Source organism: Solanum pennellii, chromosome 8, assembly GCF_001406875.1.
Source record: "Solanum pennellii chromosome 8, SPENNV200".
Lineage (NCBI taxonomy): Eukaryota > Viridiplantae > Streptophyta > Magnoliopsida > Solanales > Solanaceae > Solanum > Solanum pennellii.
The window spans coordinates 19,398,947-19,423,455 of NC_028644.1; the positions used below are offsets into that span (position 1 = coordinate 19,398,947).

General features: G+C 34.7%; 1 protein-coding gene across 1 annotated transcript; it reads left to right on the forward strand.

Annotated features, from left to right (window-relative positions):
- The first annotated feature begins 21,746 nt into the window (after window positions 1-21,746).
- Window positions 21,747-22,533, forward strand: LOC114078399. Its single transcript, XM_027919267.1, has 2 exons — window positions 21,747-22,028; window positions 22,312-22,533. The coding sequence occupies exons 1-2, from the start codon at window positions 21,747-21,749 to the stop codon at window positions 22,531-22,533; spliced, it is 504 nt and encodes a 167-aa protein (XP_027775068.1).
- Window positions 22,534-24,509: the final 1,976 nt, after the last annotated feature.

Here is a 24,509-nt window from a genome sequence, read left to right on the forward strand (position 1 = left end):
CAATAAGTGGCTAAAGATAAACCAGGAGAAGTCGTGAAGAAAAGTCCATAGTTTGGAAACTTCTTCAGGTAACGGATTACTCGTAAACCAGCAGAATAATGAATAGAAGTTGGTTTATGCATGAATTGACTGAGTGTTAGCACAGCAAAAGATAGATCAGGTCTAGTGTGGGTTAAATAATTGATCTTGCCGATTAGATGACGATAAATTGTTGGATCTGACAGGGGTGTTCCTGAATCTGCAGAAAGCTTGAGAGAAGGGTCCATAGGAGAAGATACTGCAGAGATATGGGAGACATCGAACTCGTCCAAGAGCTCTAAGGTATACTTTCTTTGTGTGATAATCATTCCTTGTTCTTCTCTTAGCACTTCCATACCCAAAAAATAATGTAGAAGTCCAAGATCTTTGATTTTGAATTCCTTGTGTAGAAAAGCTTTTAGAAGCTTGATTTCTTCTGTAGCATTCCCTGTAATTAAGATATCATCAACATACACAGCCACAATTGAAATATAATTCCCACATTGCTTAAAGAACAATGAGTAATCATTTAATGAAGCCACATATCCTTTGAAACTCAAAGCTCCTGCTAATCGAGCATACCACTGTCTAGAGGCTTGCTTGAGCCCATAGAGTGATTTTCTCAATTTGCAGACCATATTAGGATGGGGAGGTTCTAAACCATTTGGAAATTTCATGTATACTTCTTCTTGCAAGTCTCCTTGCAAGAAGGCATTGTTGACATCAAATTGGTAGACATCCCATGCTTTCTTAGTGGCAATGGCCAATAGGCACCTGATTGTAGTCATCTTTACTACTGGAGAAAAAGTCTCATTGTAATCTATCCCTTCCTTTTGGATATCCCCTCTTACGACTAGCCTTGCTTTCAATCTTTCAATTTTCCCATCTGCATGTTGTTTTACCTTATAAACCCACTTACAAGGTAGAGCTTTTCTACCTTTGGGTAACATAACAGCATCCCAAGTGTGGTTAGATTCTAAGGCTTCAATTTCATCCTGCATTGCCTTTTTCAAACCTGCATGTTGACAAGCCTGATGATAACTGTTAGGTTCTGAAATGATGGAGGTGGAATGAAGAGTGACTTGACTAGATTGTGATAGATTTGCAAAGGAGAAACTGGAAGGATTGTTAGGAGGAGTAAAACAGGAATCTGTAACATTGCTAAGAAAAATGGTGTTACAGATGTAATCCTTTAGGTGAGATGGCAGAGTTCCAATGTTGGTTCTACCAGATCTTCTAACAGGGATTGTAGACTGTGATATAGGAGATTGGAAAGTTTGAGATGGTAGATTGGATTGTTCTGACTCATTCTCTAAACAAGATGAATGTTCAGGAACAGAGTGAAAATTGTTAGGAGGAATAGGATCTGCAGATTCTGTACTACTGTGATCAATGGGATCATGAGAAATGAATATAGATTCATCTGATTGTAAATGGAAAAAAGGAAAATGGTTTTCAACAAAATGCACATCTCTAGAAACAAAAACTTTCTTAGATTCCAAATCAAGTAATTTGTATCCCTTTTGATTATTTGGATAGCCTATGAAGACACATTTCTTGGCTCTAGGATCAAATTTATTCCTTCCATGAACCAGAGTGTTTGCATAGCATAAACAACCAAAACACCTGAGAAAATGATAAGAAGGTGACTTGCCAAATAAAATTTCATAGGGTGTTTTTCCTTGAATTACTTTTGATGGTAGTATGTTGATTAAGAAAGTGGCTGTCAAAATACATTCCCCCCAATAGGCCAGAGGTACCTTTGAATGAAACAGTAGAGCCCTTGCTATTTCCAAAAGGTGTCTGTGTTTTCTTTCCACCACTCCATTTTGTTGTGGGGTAGCTACACATGAAGTTTGATGAATGATTCCTTGAGAATCCAAGAATTTTGAGGCAGCATCACTTTTCCCTAACTCCATAGCATTGTCAGATCTGATTATTTTCACTTTGGCATTAAACTGTCTTTCAATCATACATAGGAAATTCTGTATAACAGTGAAAGCATTACACTTAGTGCTCATGAGATAAGTCCATGTGGCTCTGCTGTAATCATCTACTATAGTCAAGAAATACCTATAATTGTTATAGGTAGACACTTTGTATGGACCCCAAGTGTCAATGTGGATTAGATCAAAACATTTATTTGTAGTGATTTTGCTTGAAGAGAAAGGCAATCTAGATTGTCTGGCTTTAGGACAGATTTCACAGTGACAATTTGACTGTTTAGGAACAGATAAGAAACTGATATTCTTCATTGATGTATAGGGTAAGTGCCCCAACCTTACATGCCATAACTTTACATCAGAAGAAGCATTTGAACAAACAGAAAAAGGTACTGAAACTGAATCAGGAAAACAAACAGAACTACTGATTCTACTACAGATTTTAGACTCTAAAGAGGTATTAGTATTTTGAATATCACTAGACTTCTTAGGGAAAGGCTGCAACAAATAGAGACCCTCTCTTGATTCACCAAAAGCTTGAGGCCTCTTCATTGAATGGCCCTGCAACATACAGTTGTTAGAGTTGAAAAAAACTGTATAACCAAACTGATTACTGAACTTATGTACAGATAAGAGATTGTATTTGAAACTTGGCACATACAAGACATTATGTATTGTCAAGTCAGGGTATATTTGAACACTTCCTATATGAGTAACAGTTATGAAATGAGAATTTGGAAGATTTATGTTGATAGGTATTCTAAGAGTAGACAAAGTGATGAATGACTTAGGATTGAAACACATATGTTCAGAGGCTCCTGAATCTATGATCCAAGTTTCAGAGTTAAAAACAGAAAGACAAGTTCCAGAATACTTAAAAATGGTACCAGCCACTGCATTAGCATTAATTTCAGGTCCAGTATCCTTTGATGTTGATTCTGGCAGTTTCATCTGCTTCATGACCTGAATAAACTGAGCAAACTGTTCCTTGCTCATGTGCAGTCTGGCTTGATCCACATAGTAGCTGGGTTCATCCTGCTCCATGATAGCTCCATTACCCCTCACTTGTGTTGAATAGTTCTTGTCATTTGTGAAGTTAAAGTCCTCAGGAAATCCTATCAGTCTGTAACAATCATCCATGACATGACCTGTTTTGCCACAATGATCACAAGAAACATTAGGATTGTATTTCTTCTTTCCTTTGAATCTTAGATTCTGTCTTGGATATCTAGGAGCCTGCTGTCCCTGTTGATAGTTATTTATTTTAGGATACCCCATGTTTGGTTTTGATCCAGATCCTGATGCAGCTGGGTTGGATTTTTGAAACTGCTTGCCATTTTTGCTTCCATTTCCATTAGCCATGAAAGATGAGGAGTCAGCATTGCCAATAGGACTCATGTATGTTTCCTTCTGATTTTCATCCTGTAAGATTAAGGAGTAAGCAACATTTATGTTAGGTAAAGGATTCATCATGAGAATATTCCCTCTAGCATGTGCATATGTGTCATTAAGACCCATAAGGAATTGTATAAGCATCTCATCTTCAACAGATTTCTCCATTTTCTGTTTTCCTTCACAGATGCACACACAGCTACACTTATCCTGTGAATCTAGGGAAGCTAGTTCATCCCAAAGTCTCTTGAGCTTAGTAAAATACCCTGCAATGTTGTTAGTTCCTTGTACCAATCTGTTAAGTTCTTTCTTTAAATGAAAAAGTTAAGCACCATTTGATTGACCAAACCTATGTTCGAGGCTCATCCAGAGTTCCTTAGCAGTCCTGGAATAAATAACACTATCTGCTATTTCTTTTGAAAGTGAGTTAAGAAGCCAAGATGTTACCATGTCATTACACCTACTCCAAGGTTGCAGATCTGTGGAAGTTGGAGCTGGTGAAGGATGCTCTCCAGTGATGAAACCCAACTTGTTCTTTGCAGAGAGTGCTATAAGCACTGATCTCTTCCATCCCTGATATCCTCTTCCATCAAAGGAGCTGGTTACCAAACCCATTCCAGGAGAATCTGAAGAATGCAAATAGAATGCATGATTGACATCAATTTTAGCTCCTGTGGAAGATCCTGCTACCTGAGTTGCAGGCACAGATTCAGGAACATTGATAGCTTCATTAGTCATGATTGTATTTGATGTATGATTTGATTTACTGCTCTGATACCATGTAAGAATTACAAGAAACAGTAAAGAGAAATATTTGGGAAATTTTCTGTGTATATCTTTCTTCTTGTAAGCTTCTATATATACAAGTATTATGAGAAATCAAGAACCTTCTATTCCTAACAAACTATACAGCTGGCCTAATTCTATTTGTCTAAAAATCTAACAAACTTTTATTCTTTACAAAAAATCTGTTAAGGGGAAAAGGAAAAGGAATCTAGGTATTGTATAATGAGAGGGGAAAAGGAAAAGGAATCTAGGTATTGTATAATGAGATATATACAAAGGGTGAGAAGACATAAACATTTCTCAGCTTTGAATCTATAGTTGGGCCTTCATTTCTTGTTTCTGTTTCTGATCCTTCAAGGCCCAACTCTGCTCCAGTTTATTATTTCCGCAGGCCCAATGATTCAGCCCATTATTTCCGGGGCCCCAATGAATTGGAGTGCATTTGAAACTGATCTGAAACTCCTCGATACTTTCTTCGATGTTTCTCAAGATGTCCATTGTTCTTCTCTCCTTTCTCTTCGTCTTCTTTTTCATCTTCCTGATCTGAATGTCTAAGTTGGTTATCTTCAACATCCCCTCTCAAGTTGGAGGTGAACAGGGTGAGGCCCAACTTGGTCATGTTGTGAAGATGAGAAGGACCGGCAAGTGGTTTTGTAAATATATCAGCTAGTTGATCTCTGGAAGGGACGAAGGAAAGTGAAATCAGCCCTGCAAGGTACTGTTGACGAACAAAATGGCAGTCAAGCTCGACGTGTTTTGTACGCTCATGAAACACAGGATTGCAAGCGATGTGAATGGCGGCCTGGCTGTCGGAGTGAATCGGGACTGGCAAAGGAGGAGGAATCGACAGATCGGTAAGTAGACGAGTGAGCCAAGTTAACTCAGCAACCAATCGTCGCATGGAACGATATTCTGCTTCTGCAAATGATAAAGAGACTGAGCTTTGTTTCTTTGATTTCCAGGAAATGGGAGATCCACCTAAGCTGATAAAGAAACCACTAACAGATCGACGGGAATCACAACAAGAGGCCCAGTCAGCGTCGCAATAAGTGGCTAAAGATAAACCAGGAGAAGTCGTGAAGAAAAGTCCATAGTGTGGAAACTTCTTCAGGTAACGGATTACTCGTAAACCAGCAGAATAATGAATAGAAGTTGGTCTATGCATGAATTGACTGAGTGTTAGCACAGCAAAAGATAGATCAGGTCTAGTGTGAGTTAAATAATTGATCTTGCCGATTAGATGACGATAAATTGTTGGATCTGACAGGGGTGTTCCTGAATCTGCAGAAAGCTTGAGAGAAGGGTCATAGGAGAAGATACTGCAGAGATATGGGAGACATCGAACTCGTCCAGGAGCTCTAAGGTATACTTTCTTTGTGTGATAATCATTCCTTGTTCTTCTCTTAGCACATCCATACCCAAAAAATAATGTAGAAGTCCAAGATCTTTGATTTTGAATTCCTTGTGTAGAAAAGCTTTCAGAAGCTTGATTTCTTCTGTAGAATTCCCTGTAATTAAGATATCATCAACATACACAGCCACAATTGAAATATAATTCCCACATTGCTTAAAGAACAATGAGTAATCATTTAATGAAGCCACATATCCTTTGAAACTCAAAGCTCCTGCTAATCGAGCATACCACTGTCTAGAGGCTTGCTTGAGCCCATAGAGNTCAAGATGTCCATTGTTCTTCTCTCCTTTCTCTTCGTCTTCTTTTTCATCTTCCTGATCTGAATGTCTAAGTTGGTTATCTTCAACACCAATAATGAGGAAAAAGATAAATAATAAAAAAACGAGCAGACCTTTATGACCTTAATAGTAACAAGAAAAATAAGTAGAGTGACAAATGACACCTTGAGGAAGATGTAATAAATTGATATTAAACTACTGAAAGGAAATCAATATGTCGAAAAAAAAGTGAAAAACAGGTGGTACAAAAAAGATGTGCATCAATATTAAACTTCAACCTCAGTATTATACTATTCCAACTGAAAATAATTAATATGAATAAAAGGAAATTTGCAAAGCATTGAGTTTGACAGATTGTGATTATAACTAGGCAAATGGAAGCACTGCACAAATTTGGTCAAGTACAATCTCAATATTTAAACTCCTCAAAATAGTATGAGAATACTTTAAATCGTATTGGGTGCTAACAAGTCATTTTAACCCAAAACAAATGTTGACTGTACAATGTCAGCATTTCCGTAAGTAAAAAATTTCATGCTAGAAAAGATTATACCACCTTAGAGAATTTATATAATGAAAGGGGCGTGAATAAATCAACAAATAATAATAGCAACAACATGTGGCGAGATAGTGCATAACCTCCGAACACAAGTGACAAGAGAAAAGTAAAATAGACCATAATACTGATAATATTATGCGATAAAGCGGGACCTCGACACGTGCAAATTTTAACATGCTTGTGTGCTGCTCAAGTATGGATGTAAAATACATTCATCCAAACCGTGAAATTTAAACTAGCCTATTACTACTGGCAGCTACCAATACATACATACACATATATATGTACGAAAGAACACTAAAGCTAAGCATCTTCAAGACTTCTAAAGAGGTAAACGTAGAGAAGTTTAGACTCAGAGCTGTAGAGAAGAACACTTAATTAAACCTCAAGTTAAAGCAAATATAGGTAGCTAAAACATTCTACGACTCATCAAGAAGGCAAACTTTACTAGAAACAAATCAGGTGATTACTTTAAATCGATCAGGCGAGAATAGAGACACAAACAAAGAGATAGAGCGACAATATACTAAGCCAGCATACTCAAAAACAATAAATATAATACCAGCTTAAGCAAATCAACACAGCTTCAGTCTACTTACAAAACCGAAATTAATCTACATCAATATGAGGAGCAATTTAGAGAAAAATAGTTCACAACATTGTCGATTAAAATGAACAAAGAGAAAGCTTAAGCGTAAAGATTTCACCTCTTTTGGTGCAGCGATACCGAACAAGACGAGCGAAGAACGTGCAACGAATTCCACGCCACAAAACTTGAACACGAACTACCGACCAGAAAACAAAGCAGAGTCTCGAAGAAACTTGGGTAAAACAATGGTAAACGAGATGATATAGGGACTCTCAGATCGAAACCAAGTAACTCTTCCTTTCCTAGAATGTGTTTCGTGTGTACTTCTGTAGCTTCTTCACTATGCTAATTTCTAAAGAAAAATTCAACTTTCTCTTATCGCCTTTTTTTCCAACAGAAGAATCTCTCCCCTCAAAATGACAAAACAGATATTATATAGGGAAATATTAGGGTTAGTAAAATGGGGGGAAAACATAGGGAAATTTCGGATAAGGACCAAGACATTTCAAAATCTCAAATTTTGAAATCATCCCCAAAATCGAAAGAAATCTGGAACCGGTACTAAAAATTCCAGAATTTGCAACCGGGGAGTCATGGGAGCCGCTCGATTAGGCTCCATTACAAGAGAAACGCGGAGATGAAGACATTTGGCTGCCAAGGACGAAATAAAGCTGTTGATCATACAAACCATACAGGTTGAGGGAGACAACGCGAGGCGTGAACTCGCCACTTTCGCATCTGCCTTCGCGTGGAGGAGACGGGGTGCGTACGGGGGCTGCTCGCGCGTTTTGTCTCTTCTGGGTTTTCTTCTCAAGCGTTGGAAAAATTCACGCGTTGGGATGAATATCTGGGTTCTTGATTAAACGGGGCGAGTATGGGTTGATTTGGGACGAGAAAAGGGTCGGGTCGGTGTTTTTTTTTTTTTTTTGTTTTGTTTTGCGTTGAGGTGTTGGGCTGGGAAAATTTCTGGAAATTATTGAGCTGATTTTGGTTGAGAAGCAACAAAGAAACGGGCTGGCAGGGAACTTTGTTAATAAATGGCCCACTTTGGGTCTTAAGAAAATAGGCTAAAATATTTCTTGCCAAAAATAAGATGAATAAATTAATTAACGGACAAGGGCCTAAAATACCCTTAAAGTATTGAAAAAGGTATAAAATTAACCTTCATCCACCTATTGTCTCCAAAATGTCCTTTTCATCCACTCATTGGCTCCAAAATACCCTTGTCATCCACCTTTAGGTTCAAAATTGACCATTTTTTAATGGTAAATTTGTATATAATAGCAAACTAATAACCTAAATTAAATGGAATAGCTAGGGTTTGATTTAATTGTGCTCCATAGCAAACATTAGCTAAAATTTGCCAGCGTCTCTCTCCCAAAAATCTCGCTCGCCACTCTCCATTCTCGCTCGCCTCTCTCCATTCTCGCTCGCCTCTCTCGCTTTATACACAGAAGTGTATAATTCTGTTTCTGTTCTGTATAAAGCGAGAGAAAATTGTATATACACATGCAAAAATGTATATCTTCGTGTTATACACTTAATTATACAATTTACAAACATTTTACTTCAAATATTGCAGAGAAAAAGGCCAACGAATTATACAATTGCGAATTATACAATTGCAGTGAGATACAATTTTCTCTAGCTTTATACAACAGAAGTGTATATATTGTGTTTCTGTTTTTGTATAAAGCGAGAAAAACATATATCTTCTTGCTATACACTTATAATTATGCAATATACATACATTTTAATTCGATTCAACTGTATGCAGAGCAAATTATACAATTGCAGCGAAATAGGGCAGCGAATTATACAATTTAGGCCAGCGAATTATACACTTGTATATGTATAGCGAATTATACAGTTTTTATGTTTGCTATGGACCGCAATTATGCAAAGTTTGCTATAGCATACAAATATGAATTTTTTGTTTGCTATATGTGAAAGTTGCCCTTTTTTAATTGTTTTAAAATTAAACTCTTTAAATATTTTTTAAATACTGGGCGTTCAACTATTAATTATAAATTTAATTTGTTAATATAATTTGTAAATCAATCCACTACCCTCTCATTACTAACTAAACCTCACTCAATTAATAATTCAATTATAATATCAAAATCGTCATAAACACTACTAAAACACGATAAAATTATAGATTACTGAAAATGACATTCAAAATTATTCGAGTCCGAATCGAAGCCCCAATTAAATTTAGGTTGAGCCGCTTATTTAGGAGGACACTTTCTTTCAAAATTGAATTAGAAGTTTATGATTACAGGTAAAGAAATAATGCATCCCGAATTAATTCATGCACTTATTTTAAATATAATTTTATAAATATTTATGATTTATTTTAAAACCTTTAATATATTATTTTGAAAAAAAGTTACCTATGAAGTAACATCACATAATTGAGACGTAAGAATAATTAAGATGAACATAGTCAGACTTTAAAGTTTATCGGTGATTTTTATGTAGCCACTTGAATGTATGATAATTTACTTCTATATTTTTTAAAAACATTCAATTGCAGTAGCTTGCATTAATAATGTGACGGGTTCATTAATTTAGAGGGATTTAATTAGTAATGGGTGGGTAGTGGATTGATTTCTAAATTACACTAATAAGTTAAATTATAACAAATAGTTGAGTGCCACGTATTTTAAAAAAAATTAAATAGTTTAAATATAAAACTGTTAAATAAGTGGTCAATTTTGAACCAAAAGGTAGATGACAAGGGTATTTTGGACCAAATAGGTGGGTGGGAAGGGCATTTTGAAGCCAATAGGTGGATGAAGGGTAATTTTGTACCATTTTCAGTACTTTGAGGGTATTTTAGGCCCTTTTTCGATATATTAATAATCTCCTTCATTTGACGAGGTAAAATAATTAATTTAGTTATGAAACAAACTAATCCAAAATATAAATACTATATAACTAAACTAATTAATAAAATATTTATACAAAATAAAATATTTTGAGACGATTTTGAACAATCATAAAATATGCCAATTGTGTACATAATTATGTAAATCATATACATTATATAAAAATTATAAAGAGAGATGTGATTAATTTAATATAATTTTTAAAACATCTTGAGTTTTATAAAATCTAATTATTTCAAATCGTTCAAAATTAAGAAGCTCGTTAATTAATTTATTGGGGAGGGTCAAAATTGGGTGTCAACAACATGGACATTTCAAGGTTCATGATCTCAACTATTACATTCTTTCAATTAATTACATTCTTTCAATTTAGTTTAGTTTATTTATTATTGTCTTCCGCTGAGTTAAGTAAGCCAGACCAAGGGGCCGCTCGGAGTCAGCAATGGTCTTTGAGTGTCGAGCACACCCAGGTTGTACGCTTGGGCGTGACAATATAAATCCCAAAAGTCATGAAAAAGGCACATGGAATTTCGTTGGCATACGTTCAAGCTTGGAGAGGTAATTAAGCAGAGAGCTCTCAAGATTATGAGACGTGATCCTGCAGAATCATATGGAAATATTTCGATATATTTGTATATCTTGGAAAAAACATACTCAGGCACTGTTGTTAACTTTAAGGAAATGAAAGAAAAATATTTTTTATATTCGTTAAATGCGCTAAATGTCAGCATCAGAGGATGCATTATTTTGTTTATGTAATTAGTGATGTTTTACTATATACACTAACCATCTATTTTAATGAAGGTACGCGCGTCAACATAATTTCTTCATACAGTTATGCATGGTACTAAAAGGTTTAGTGTATGTCCACGCACTAGAGTGTCACGCCCCAAACCTACACCTTGGACATGACTGACACTCGGAGACCACTGCAGGTTCCCAAGTGAACCCTTGGCCTGACTTACTCATCTCAGCAGAAGGCTAAACTCAACTTATTTAAGAAATAAGCATGTTCAAACAAGTACCTCATACAATATTTGGCCAAAATGTCATCAAGTATCAACAAGTACAAAGACTCTAAATTGAAATACTAATTTTCTACAAAGCGTCTAAACTGACTGAAGTGCAATATTAGGACAGACCCCACAACATCCTAACATCAAACTAGTAAGGTAAATGAAATTTATGTCCCCCGAAATGCAAGGAGGCTCACCACTGACTTTGGAGTTGTCTCTGGATCATCGAAGTGTCGCGTGCTAATCCTGGTTACTCGTGTCTGCATGATAAAATGATGCAGGCCAACTGGCATCAAACATTGAATGTACGAGTATGCGAGTTGGAATGCTAAGTACAACTATAAAGCTTGAAATGGAGTGAGGATGAACATACCTTTTCGCTGCTTGACTCATAAAAGATATAAAAATAATAAACTCAACTTTACTTATATATTAAAGTAATATAGTTTTCTGTGGGTGGTTCTCTAACCGACAACAACCACTATGAGCCTTAGTGGTGATACATCGTCTTGCCCATGCTACCAGAACTGTCATATACTTTGTCGTCGCATAGGACATCCTCTACCAAGTGGATCAACTGTCTAACCTTACGTGGTCATCTAAAAAGTATGACACTTTAATACCCATGATGGTAACATGGTTTACATAGGGACTTGAGTTATCTGAACTCTCATCCCCATATCGGTGCTTAATACTACTCCCAATACTTACTTTAGCCCATTGTTTTTAATAAAATTTCCTTCCTTTTGATTGAGATAATTTACTGAACTCTTTAGATTTAAAAAAAGTTCTTTTTTTGGAATCAATGTTCCCCTCTTTAGTTCAAAACTCTTTTATAACTCCTTTGTTTCCTTTAAACTTAAATTTAAAACATTTATTAATCTTTAGGGAATACTTAATTCCCTTTTATGACTATAGAGAATTGAACTCAACATTTACTCTTTTCCTTAACTCAAACTTGATCCTTAAAACGAATTTAAAACGTTTAAGTAAGACTCTAAGAACTTTGAAAACTTTACTTTTAATCAGTTCATAGCTTTAGACTTGACTTCTTACGTTTAAACATGACTCATAACTTTTTGACTTGACTCTTAACTTTCCTTGAATTGAATTATGGATTCAAAAATTCAATTTGAGTTCTTGGATGATTTTTAGGTATTTAGAAATCATTTGAAGTGATTTGACATCATTGGAGGATGTTAATGTAACTTTAAAGGACTTAAAAATGTTAAACTACAAAAACTTGACAAAACACGCCGGTCGGGCGAACTGCTGGCGCGCCACGCAGCCTTAGTTGACTGAGGTTTGGTTCTGGCGCATTGCTGACGTGCCGCGCCAGGCCTGGTTAACTGAGGCATATTTTTGGCGTACTGCAGGCGCGCCACGCCTGCCCTTACCCAGGTGTGTCTGACGAACTTTTCAACTAGTTTTCCCCTTTTCGACTCTCCAAAACTTCCTAGTTCTTTCAGTATACATTGGGAACCCTTAGTACCATCAAGATCTGCATAATTTCTTCTCAAATAACTCCATAGAAACAAGAATCACACCAACAATGGCAGCCAACAATCCAATCAATAAAAAAACCAAACTTTCCTAAAGATTCCAACCTCTAACATGATAAAAATCCATAAATTAGATGAATTCAACGAAACTGGTGGGTGAAGTAACCCAACACAAAAGAACCCACATACCTTATTAGGGATCACCCCCGACGAAATCCACGAAGATAAAACTTGGCGTTTTTACGTTTTCTTCTTCCTTTTCATGTTTTCTCCTTTCTTTCAAAACCCTAGTCTATTTTTCTAAGTGTGTAAAACTAAATGGGATCGGTTTAGACCCCAAAATATCACTCCAAAACGAAATTATAATTGACTTTAGGTAAAGACCAAAACACCCTTACCAAATCCGAATTTAGAACTTTCCCTGCTCATCAGCTCATCTTCCGAAGGTCATATCTCACTCATACGACCTCGGAAATTTGCAAACTTGGTGTCGTAGTAAGGATAATCCAACGAGATTTCCATCCATATAAAGAACTCACCATACTCCTCCTGAGGTGAAAGTTATGGCCGTTTGAAAATGACCAAAACTCACATTTGAAATCTAGAAATTTTCCAGATTTCCTTACTTATTTCCAAATTTTATTCCTCTTGTTTTTCTTATCTTAATCATAGTTTGTCTTGAATACGAGATGATACATAAAGTGTGTAGTTGTAGCATATTTCAACACGATGAAATTCCATGTAGTCATGCTATTGTTGTTATAAGACATAGAAATAAGCATGCTCAAGACTTTTGCTCGTCATATTATATCAATAAAAATTTTCAAGATGCTTATGTAATACCGATTGAGCCTTTGCCTTGCAAAAGCAATTGGAAAATTTCATCGCATGTATTGGAAGATACAGTGTTACCACCTGATGTAAGGAAGCTACCAGGGAGACCACCAAGCTACGATCGTAAAAAAGGATTTAACAGGTTAAATTTAAGAGATCTGAAGTGTCCTGTAGTAGATGTGGTACAGAGGGTCAAAACAAGAAGAATTGTCACAAATATTCTCAGGAGCACTAAGTTTGTTATGGAATTGTTTGGTACTTTTAGATGTTTTATCAATCACTTTTTTTCCAGAGAATTTTGTTTGGTTATAGAATGGTGTTTCTTTTTACCATCGTTGAGATAGACCAAATCTTTATTATTAATCTGACATGGCATAATAGATGATGAACTTTGTGGTATATATTATATTGATAGGTTATGTGGATTAAAGTTATGGTAGATAATTGATTGTACTCGCTTCATCAAATATGATGTTGCCAGTTTGGTGTATTTTATGATAATCGTATGGTGTAATGCTTGATTTGGTTCTATATCTCATAATAATAAGTGGTATATTGAATGGCACAACATTGGAGCAAAATATGATATGATGTTTGTATCTTTATGTCATTATTGGTATATTATATAGTGTCTTAATTTGTATATTGTATGGTATATGTTGAATTTTTAGTAAGGTTAATACATGGTAAAATAATCTTTAGCCCCTTACTAAGATGTTTTCTATGAATCATACACGTATAAGAATTGACAAAAATTATGTACCTAAATTTTAACTTGTATAATGATAGAACATTAATACACAACATTTTATTTATTTGAAATCAAATTACATAAAAATAATTAACCAACCACAGAAATCAAGTAATACCAATAAAACGTAACAAAAACATTTTGGTATCCAAGGTATAAATACCATAAAGACACCTACTGTGTATGGAGAAGACAACCATAATCCAGTGAAATTTCTCAGAAACATTAATAGGAAAGCAAACGAAATCAAGTTGATCCTATGGTGTATTACAAAGTATGTAATGTATTGAGAAACTTCATGATCCGATATTATAAAGCTGTTATTTTTCTTGATTTTTTTACAGACATTGTGTATTTGATCAACCCATTGTATGAAATGAGAGTCAGTTGTGGCAACTTTTTTTTTGACTTTCAGATCCATGCTTGCATTTTTTTCTCAAGTACTACATGATTACATTTATTTATTTGGTGTAAAACATATAGTATTAATGTGTAACATTAACGTCTTTAACGAGGACTCAAAACTGCATAACAATTTTCATAAATAGTGTAAGTTGTCTGTATAAACGAATTACCGAGTTTGACCAAGCTTTTCATGTAGTTACCATAGTGTGAAACCAATCCATCAAGTAACCTCTCTCAATTCCAAACTCAACTGGAGGTTTGATGACATTGTTTTCTATGGTAAAAACATTGGCTTTCTGAAAAAAAATAACAAAAAAAATTACTCATTTGAATAAAAAATAATATTAAAATTGTAAATTCATAATATTGTACTGACCTGCCGTGTTTCTCATGTATTTTGTCATCGTACCACTTTTTGTATGCTTTTATCAAGTTCATATCGACATAAAAATAATTTCCATTAACAAAAGGGTGTTTAATTAAAAATAGACCGGTCTATTTTCAGATGTACCATCAGAGTCAATCATATTAGTTTATGGTGATTGAACATAGGAGCCTTTTTACGCACTTGTATAATTGGTGTCACTTGTGTTGCTTCAGCCTCTAGAGCAACAAGTTGTGACTCCCTAAGAGGTTGCTCATCAAAGTCAATGAATATTGTTGTCTCATTTAAGGATGTTTTCAACTTTTCAGAAACAAGACATATTTAAAATGTATAAAGCAATATAGTATCATTTTTTGAATATACATATTAGTAGGTGATCAATGAGTAGAAAAAAAGCATGCTTCTACCATCACATTTTCATTAATGGTATCATTATGATGAGAATTTGAACATCATCTTTTTCTCTTGCGTGGACATCAAACAAAACCTCAACATTTTAAAAAATCTATGAAATTACAGATAAATGTATCATATTTGCACCATATTACATATATAAACCACTGTATACACCAATTACAACTACACCATTTTAAATATAAAAATCACTGTATAAACCACTTAACATAAAAGGACACCTAGCTATTTCGAAGAATATACCAATACTACATTTACCATGTATACACCATTGAATGAACCAATACACCATGTTACTATTTAATTTTATGCACTATTGTATAATAAAATAAATTGGCGATAAAATAGAATACGTAATAATTTATAAGCACAGTTAAAAAATCAGTGATGTATCATGTTCTACATAATTTTATACACCAAAAACTATATCATTTTTATTAATGGTAATAACATTAATTTCTTGAACACAATGATACTAACCTTTGGTTCTTCAAAATCTTCATTTTCTTTTTCCTCTTTATGAAATGATCTCAACTCTTTTATGATCTTTAAAATGATGCATGCATGAACTTCTTCATGTAAACAAGTTGTCCATCAACTTTATCCTCAAATGCTTTCAATTCTTTTCAATTTTAGTAACCAAAAAATAATACATCAGATTAGAAATATGACCAATAATAATAATAATATAAGTACATAACACAAACCAATGAAACTTCCAGGAAAAGCTTTTGGGAATCTTTTGTTTTTGTGAAATTGTTGGCATCCTTTTCAGTGTGAAGTTCTAAAGTATGAGGCAGTGTCTTCTCATTTGGATGTGCATAACTCAAAGTATCTTGCTTATTAGACAACATTGATTCATTATTTTGAATAAGATATTCCATCTCAACAACAACCAACTCATCCGACATCAAAACAAGATTTTTATATTTATACTAGCAATCATAAATGAATGCAAATATATGATTAGATAAATGTACGTGTGTAACAATGAACCATCATGTAATTAAATAAGGAATTGATATTTACCTAATTACTCTACTTTCTAAACATTCCTTTCTTGAGAAAATAAAAAAAATCTTGTTCTTTGGAATTTTCTACTTGAAAATGTGAGGTATAATATGACTGGTACAAATTGCAATGGACTGATCAACTTTGTTGGCAATTTCATAAAACTCAACTCGCAATGCAAGTGGAAAGCCAAAGCATTTGACATGAGGTGGTTCAGGTATCATCCAATTGATGAGATATCAAATTTAATAGATCATAAAAGGACAAGTTACCCCATGGATTACTACTGTATTGACCACTTTCCACCAAATAAAAATCATCTTTTGTAAAAGAAGAAAGGTTTGGTGGAGATGAAAGAATGAATGTACTTATAAAGTAAATAATGGTCATGTTGAAAATATCTTCATCCTTAATCAAACCTTCTTCCTTGCAAACTCTAACTACATCATTCTTAACAACTTTACCAGAAGAAATAAGAAAGTACAAACTCATAAGATTTTATGGACTATCAGGGTCAAAAATAAAATCTGTCGGTCACCCACATTTGAAACTAGTCATAACGCGAAATTTCTTTATGCCAAAATGTAGATCTTTACTGTTCAAATTTACGATGAACATATCATTGCGATCATTTTTTTTTGTCTCAGCATACATCAAGCTTCTAATGAGTTAGGGTTGAACCATTATCGGATGCAAATCAAGCAGATATCCAAAAGGAGGTTCCTTAAACAAGTGAAGCATGTTGACTTTTGGGAGACGTTCAGTTAATTCGTTGAACACGTTAACATTGATATATGAATACCAACGTGATTGTTTCTTCTTTGGCTATAATATTTTATAATTCATTTAAGTCAAAGAACTACAAATAAATTGTAAAATGTGAACATCATTTAGAATACATACATAACTACAAATATCATTCTGAATCAAAATTTATATAATTTTATATACCAACGTAGTATCAAATTCCAAATATAGTTTGAACAAATAAAAATAACTAATGTATGCCTTTCTATACTAGTAAACAAGTAAATCACTTGGAAAATTTTAAAGTAACAATATAAAATGAACATTAAGAAGTACAACAAAAAAACAGCAAATAAATTATTATTTTCAAATAGAAAAATAGAAGATAACATACCTTGCATGACTTTGTCCTTTTCGTGTTTGTCCTCTTCATGTTACCAACACGTTTAACGACTTTTGTTTTCCCATGATTCACACCACATTTCTACTAATAAATAAAATATATTGTACTACTCTTTCACTCAGTAGTGCAACTAGGAACAGGCAAACACTCAACAAAATTCCAATGTATTTCTTCATATACAAAATATTAGTCAAGGATATACACGAGTGTGGAACCATTCAACTACAAAACCCTTGAAACCTGGCAGATGTTCTCCAAAAATAACCATATAATCATACCCATACTTTAGGCCATAACATCAATAATTTAATTTTACAGGTTTCTACTATCATTAGATTCACCATCACCTACATAAAGATAGAAATTGAGTGACACATACAAATTCAAGCTGTAAGGACAATACCACTCAATTTTCCACTAATCTTTACATCAAGCTCTTGAATCTTACCACATAGGTTTCCTATTGGTTAATTAAGACTTCTTTCCATTACTTTGTAAGCAACACTGACAAATGATCTTGCACTAAACCAGTATTTAACACCTTCATTTATCTCCACCCATACATAAAAATGACATCATACCAGACCATACAAACAATATTAATATCAGTAGAACATATCATTCCTGGAGCAAAATGAAACCGTAATCACAAAAATTGGTGGATTTCTTGAGAGGATCGGAACAAACAGATCTTAGTAAAATAGACAGTCCAACTAGATAGGCCAAACAAAACATAACTAACTACATAGGCAAAAGAAACTCCCAAGTGCATTCAACCACTTAGAAAGCAACACCCACCCCACCTTACCCTCACTCTCCAATTGAACCCAAATTTCCATCAAAGATATTTTTTGATGATCGTGGTGTCCAGGTCATCTTTCTCACTCAATGGTTCACTAACTGAACATACATATAACTACAACCGTAATCGTTTATATTAACGAATCATCAACATCATCTAGCAAAATCTCCTAACTCCAAAAAAAAAACATAAATCAGTAACAACATATCAATCAATATATACCAGAAATTTAATTTTACAGTTTCTCAAAACCCTCTCAACACTTCCCTTCACCACATCTCCTTCCTCAAATACAAAAACAAATGTCTTTAGGAAATTTTGATAACAATAAATTCATTAGAAAGAAAATTCAAACAGCACAAAAAGATTCAAGATAATAAAGGTAAAAGCCAACAAAACAGTTAGTTCCATGTATAATCATCAACCATACACTGTAAAAATGTACCTTAGTAATTTTTTGCAATTTCGACTTGGTCACCTTGTTGAGACGACTCCTTTTTACAATGGTATATTGTCTTCAAAATCGCTATTGAAATCACTATCATGAGGACCCTCAACATTCGTAAAGACTTTCACTTTACCCTTTTTCCCTCCATAATTGGGTTTAATGAAAGCATCTTGTGTCTCTATTTGTTTCAATCACCTCAATTATACGAACTTCACTACTTCTGGGAGAAGAGGAAGTAATCAGCTGAAAATTTGTTGTTGAACATAGAATCAGACTGTTGATTGTATTATTCTTCATCAAGTGAGGACTCTTTTGAGGTGTATTATAACGTCTAAGAATTTCAAATAACTAGTAAGAACCTAAGAATTTAAAGAAATAATTTTGGGAACAATGAAAATCTGGAAATTTTGTTAAGTTAGAATAAGTTGAGTTTTTGGTCAACATCAATCAACCATAACTCCTAGATCTGGCTGAGTTAGGTGTACTTAAATGTACGTTTTGAAATCTCTTGGAATAATATTTCCATAGCCCCCGAGTTTGTGCAAATTCGAGTTCGTTTGAGTGAATTATACCCTTTGGAAGTTGGGTTGTTCGAATAAGAAAAGTCCAATCTGGATTTTTGAAGGCATTATGGTCTTTTCCTTACCCAATTATTTTATTTCATTTTTTGGTAACTAGTTCTAAACTGATCTTATTCAATATAAGCTTTTGAAAAAAGAGTGAGGATTTTGAGAGAAGAGAAAATAATAGGTGAAAGGAGAAGAATGTTCAAGATTCGTCAAGATTAGCTTGTGGATTTCATCGGGGGTTATCACAACAAGGTATGTGAGATCATATAGCATAGGGTTAGTTCACCCACTTGCCAATCATGATTCAATTTTAGTGAATTTATTAGATGTGAAGGTAAATCCTTAAGTTCTTGATGAAATTCATTCGAATTCTTGTGGGTTGCGTTGTTGGAGTTCTCTTGAGATTTATTCATGTTATTAGTCGTGTTTTTCGAGTAGAATATGATGTATATTGAGAGTACAATTGATCCTAAGTGTTTACGAAAATAGCGATTGAAGTTTAGAGGGTTAAGAGATGAGAAACGAGGAAGAAAAGTTATCAAAAGCTTAGGGAAAAGGGTGGGGCTTCGCGGCAGCCATCACTCCCCAAAGTCTTTCTTCACTTTCACCCTTGGGGCGCCGCACCAGCCAGTGCGCCCCAGGTCTGGTTCTGATCTTTACACTCTGGCACCCCACGCCTCTTAGAGCGCTAGGGATGCCAATTCACCCTATTTCCCCCCACATTTTCGTACTACTTTCTTAGTATGTACCTATGTTTTCTACTTGATTTCAACACTCGGAGAATATATCGAAACATCATGAAATCGTTCATAAACATTAGATTATGAAACTCTTTTCCATAATCAAATTCAAGAAAAGTTAATATCTAAGTTAAGAGAAGTAAAAGTCTAAGTCTAAAGTTACAAAGAAAGTCAAAATAAGTATTTAAAGTTTTAAAAAGTCTTTCACAAATGTTTAACTTTGTTCTAAAGACTTAAAGTTCAAGTTAAGTAACGAGTAAAGTTGATGTTCATTTCTTCAAAAAAGTATAAGGGAATTATGTATTCTCAAAGAGTTTAAAATGTTTTCATATTTAAATAACAACAGAGCTGAGATTTCTAAAGAGTCTTTGAGCTAGTATTCAAAAAAGAGTAATCGCTTTCTAAATGAAGCAAGAGAGCAAACCTTGATTTCTAACATAGCCTTTGAGCTAAAATTTTTGTGCATTTATCTCAAATCACAAAAAGAAGTATGTTTTTAGACAAAAGAAATATGTTTTTAAACAAAATATCTAGTATCATATTTTGAGAGTAGTATTGAGCACCGATATGGGGGAGAGTTTAGACAACTCACATCCCCCATAAATCATGTAGCCACAAAGTATAGAAGGGGGTCATACTTTTTAGATGATTCCTTTAGTGATTTTTATCTTAGACTAGTGGATCCACTTAGGTAGTTCATGTTCTATACTCATGGCAAGGAATAGGACGACCCTGGAAGCGTGAGGCAAAATGTTGTACCATCATAATAGCTCTTACGTGATAGTTGTCGATTAGAGAAACTCCGACAGAAGTAGTTGTATTTTTAAATGCACAGTTTATTGTGTTTTTTACATACATTTGAGAGTTATCTGTATCTTTGCGTATAACCAGAGTTGAATTCATATTTTAAAAAACTTTTCTTCATATTTCACTTGTTTTAAATTTCTTCATATTGAAATGAGTTCAGTTATGTTGAGCAAATAATTTCTTCAAATTCTTTTCAAGCTTATGTATTATTTTACTTCCCAACTTGAATACTCATACATTCAATGTATTGATGCTAGTTAGCCTGCATCGTCTTATAATGCAGAGAGATGTAACTAGGATCTGCGCACAACATACGTTGATTGTGTGAGCACTCCATAGTCAGTTGGTGAGCCTTCTTGAATTACGGAGGACTCCTTTTTATTACTTTGATTTATTGTATTATTTTATTAGGATGTCGTGGGGTTTGTCCAAACATCCATCTTAGATTTTTTAGAGGTTTCGTTAGCCTTTATATTATTGTTATCTTATGTTAAAACATGGGTTTACCTTAATGGACAAGTTGAATGTTCCTTTATAAGATTCCATTTTATTTCATAGATTTATATTTATTTATTTAATTCTTGCGCTAAGTAAGTAAGCCAGGCCAAGGGTTTGCTTGGTGCAAGCAAATGGTTCACAAGTTCTAACAACGTCTATGGTGTAGGGTTGGGGCGTGACAAACATTGTTTCAGAGCACATAATTCAAGAGTAATAGGGATTCTATAAAGTCGTGTCTATAGAGTCCTAATTATCGCTGTGAAGTGCACAACATCTGTAATTAGGAGGCTGGAACACTTGGGAAGATTTCTCACTTCTTTTACACTCATTTTGTGCGTTAGAGTTTGATCTATAAAACATTTTCCTCTATTTCATGCTTGCGCGTGTTTCAGATAATCATGCCAACAGGAGATCTATTCGAGGTCGTTCTTCTAGCAGAAATATTTAATAGAGAGGGGTACCTAATGCACCTGAAGTGCAACCTCAAGGAGAAGTTACTAATGACGACATATGTGAGGCTCTCCAAGTGTAGAGACAAGTTATGACCAATCAAGCTGGGCAAAAAAGAGGAGCTAGACAGGAAGCGAATGATACTTCTAGGATTCGAGAGTTCTTAAGGATGGATACCCCATGTTTCACGGGTTATATCACTACTGAGGATCCACCAAACTTTATTGAGGAGGTAAAGAATATATTTGAGGTTATGCATTCTGCCGATACTGAGCAGGTTGATCTAGTTGCATATCAACTAAATAATGTTGCTAGAACTTGGTATGATCAGTGGAAAGAGGGTAGAGATGAGGATGCACCACATGCGAGTTGGGTTTTTTTTGAGGAGGCTTTCTTGGGGCATTTCTTTCTCTAAGAAATAATAAAGGCAAAGGTACGAGAGGTACTTTCCCTTAAGCAGGAGTCACTAAGTGTTCCTGAGTATAGGTTGAAGTTCACCCAACTATCCCGTTATGCTCAGGAGATAGTTGCGGACATGAGGAGTAGGATGAGTCTTTTTGTTGCTTGGGCTGTATCGTCTATCAAGAAAAGAGGGAAGGGTTGCAATGTTGATAAGTGACATGGATATCTCAAGGTTGATGTTCTATGTGTATCAGGTTGAGGAAGAAAAGCTAAGGGATAAGGAAGATTTCAATAACAATAGATCTAAGACAAGGAACGAGTCTGGACAGCAAAAGAGTAGTGCCTACCAGTCATCCTTCCAACAGAAACAAAAGGGACCTTCTCCATCATTTTCTAGTGCACCTGCACCGAAGAAAAAATGTGAGACAATAGCTAGAGTTTTAGATCTAAACCTGTTTATTCTCAAAGTAGCATGATGCAAGGGGGTAGTAAGCCTCATGCCTGCACTAAGTGTGGTAGGAACTACTCGACTATGTTTTGTGAGGGCTCCACTGGTTGTTTTAAGTGTGCTCAAAATCGGCAATTCATGTAGGAGTGTCCAAAGAACAAGCAGGGTAACAAAATGGGGGCAATAGAGCCCAATTTTATTTAGTTGCTTCACCAGACAGAGCTGCACCTAGATGGGCTACTTACTGTACTGGCAGAGGATCAAACCACGTATATGCTATGAATAGACTCCAAGAGAAAAAGGATTCAGCTGATGTTGTCACGGGTATGATCCAAGTCTTTGACTTTACTATTTATGTTTTTCTAGACTAGAAGCGAGTTTATCTTCTGTAACTTAATATGTTGCTATGAAATTTGACGTTATTCTTGAGAAACTTAGTGAACTATTTGGTGTTTCTTCACCTGTTTGTGAGTCTATTCTATCCTGGAGAGTTTATCATGATTGTTCCATCTCCTTTAATCACAAGAGTCCCATGGCTGATTTATTTGAGTTAGACATGGTAGATTTTGATGTTATTCTTAGTATGAACTGACTTCATAACTGTTATGTTGATTGTAGTACTCGAGTTTTCAAATTCCAGTTTCCTGATGAGCCAGTATTAGAGTGGAAAAGCTCTTCAACAGTTCCTAAGGGTCGATTTATTTTGTATCTTAAGTCAATAAAGTTAGTTACTAAGGGGTGTGTCTATCACTTAGGTTGGGTTAATGACTCTAGTGTTGAGATACCTCTTATCCAGTCAGTTCCAGTAGTAAAAGATTTTCTTGAATCCTTTCCATATGATCTACCCGGAGTCCCTCTTAAGAAAGAGATTGACTTTGGAATAAAAGTTCTCCCAGATACTCATCTTATATCTATTCCACTATATAGAATGGCACCAAAAGAGTTGAGAAATATTAAAGATAAGTTGAAAGATTTGATATATATGGGTTTTATTCGATCATGTGTCTCATCTTAGGGAACTCTAGTCTTATTTATGAGAAATAAAGATGTTCCCTAAGAATGTGTATAGATTACCGTCAACCCCACAGGGTTACCATCAAGAACGAATTTCCTCTTGCAAGGTTTAATGATATTTTTGATAAGTTTTAGGGTTCCACTTTCTTCTTTAAGATAGATCACAGATTTGTCTACCATTAGTTAAGAGTGAGGCAATGTGATATTCCAAAGACAGCTTTCAGAACCCGATATTGTCCTTATTAGTTTTTGGTCATGTCCTTTGGGCTGACCAATGCGCCTGCATCTTTCATGGACCTTATGAACAGGGTATTCAAACTTTGTTCAGATATGTTTGTTATCGCCTTCATTGATGACATACTAATCTTTTCAAGGAATAAATAATATCATGCTATGTTACAATCCAAAGTACCCCTTAGGAGTAACCGGCATCATCGTCCTTTACGAGGACTAAGACAAGCCCTTAGAGTTCGTCATAGAACATCATAGGTAAGAAAATATGGAAAAATTAAAAACTTTTGCTTATATAGCAAAGAGGTTTACATAGACCTCTACATAGGAAGCATACACAGGCTTCTCGCATAAACAACATACAACATATAGGAAATTAGTCTAATACTTTGTCTCACATTAAACCATCTATAAAATAAATCACAATAGTTTGGGCATAGACCTTAATCTATTACAATATTCTATATAGGGTACAATGAAATCTCAACATGAGAATGGAATAATTGTCTCAAAAATAGACAAAACTAATAAGGATTGATGAGTGGCTCTATCCTCGAAACTCATGAGGACTGAACAATTGACTTACGAAAGAGCCAAGTCTTCTTCTTCAATGACCATGAATCTCCTCAATGGCCCAAACCTAAAATGTTTGGGGAAAAGGGAGAAAATATGGGTTAGTACAGACCACATGTACTAAGTATGACTTATATGCACAATAATCATCAATGCATGAGAAAAGGACAATTTAGTCAAAATCAT

What these genes read in the sequence shown, in the direction of transcription:
- LOC114078399 (XM_027919267.1), top strand. Translation starts at nt 21,747, where the DNA reads ATGACCAATCAAGCTGGGCAAAAAAGAGGAGCTAGACAGGAAGCGAAT. An exon ending in ATGCACCACATGCGAGTTGG is followed by an intron (nt 22,029 to 22,311) that starts GTTTTTTTTGAG and finishes TATGTGTATCAG; the next exon opens with GTTGAGGAAGAAAAGCTAAG.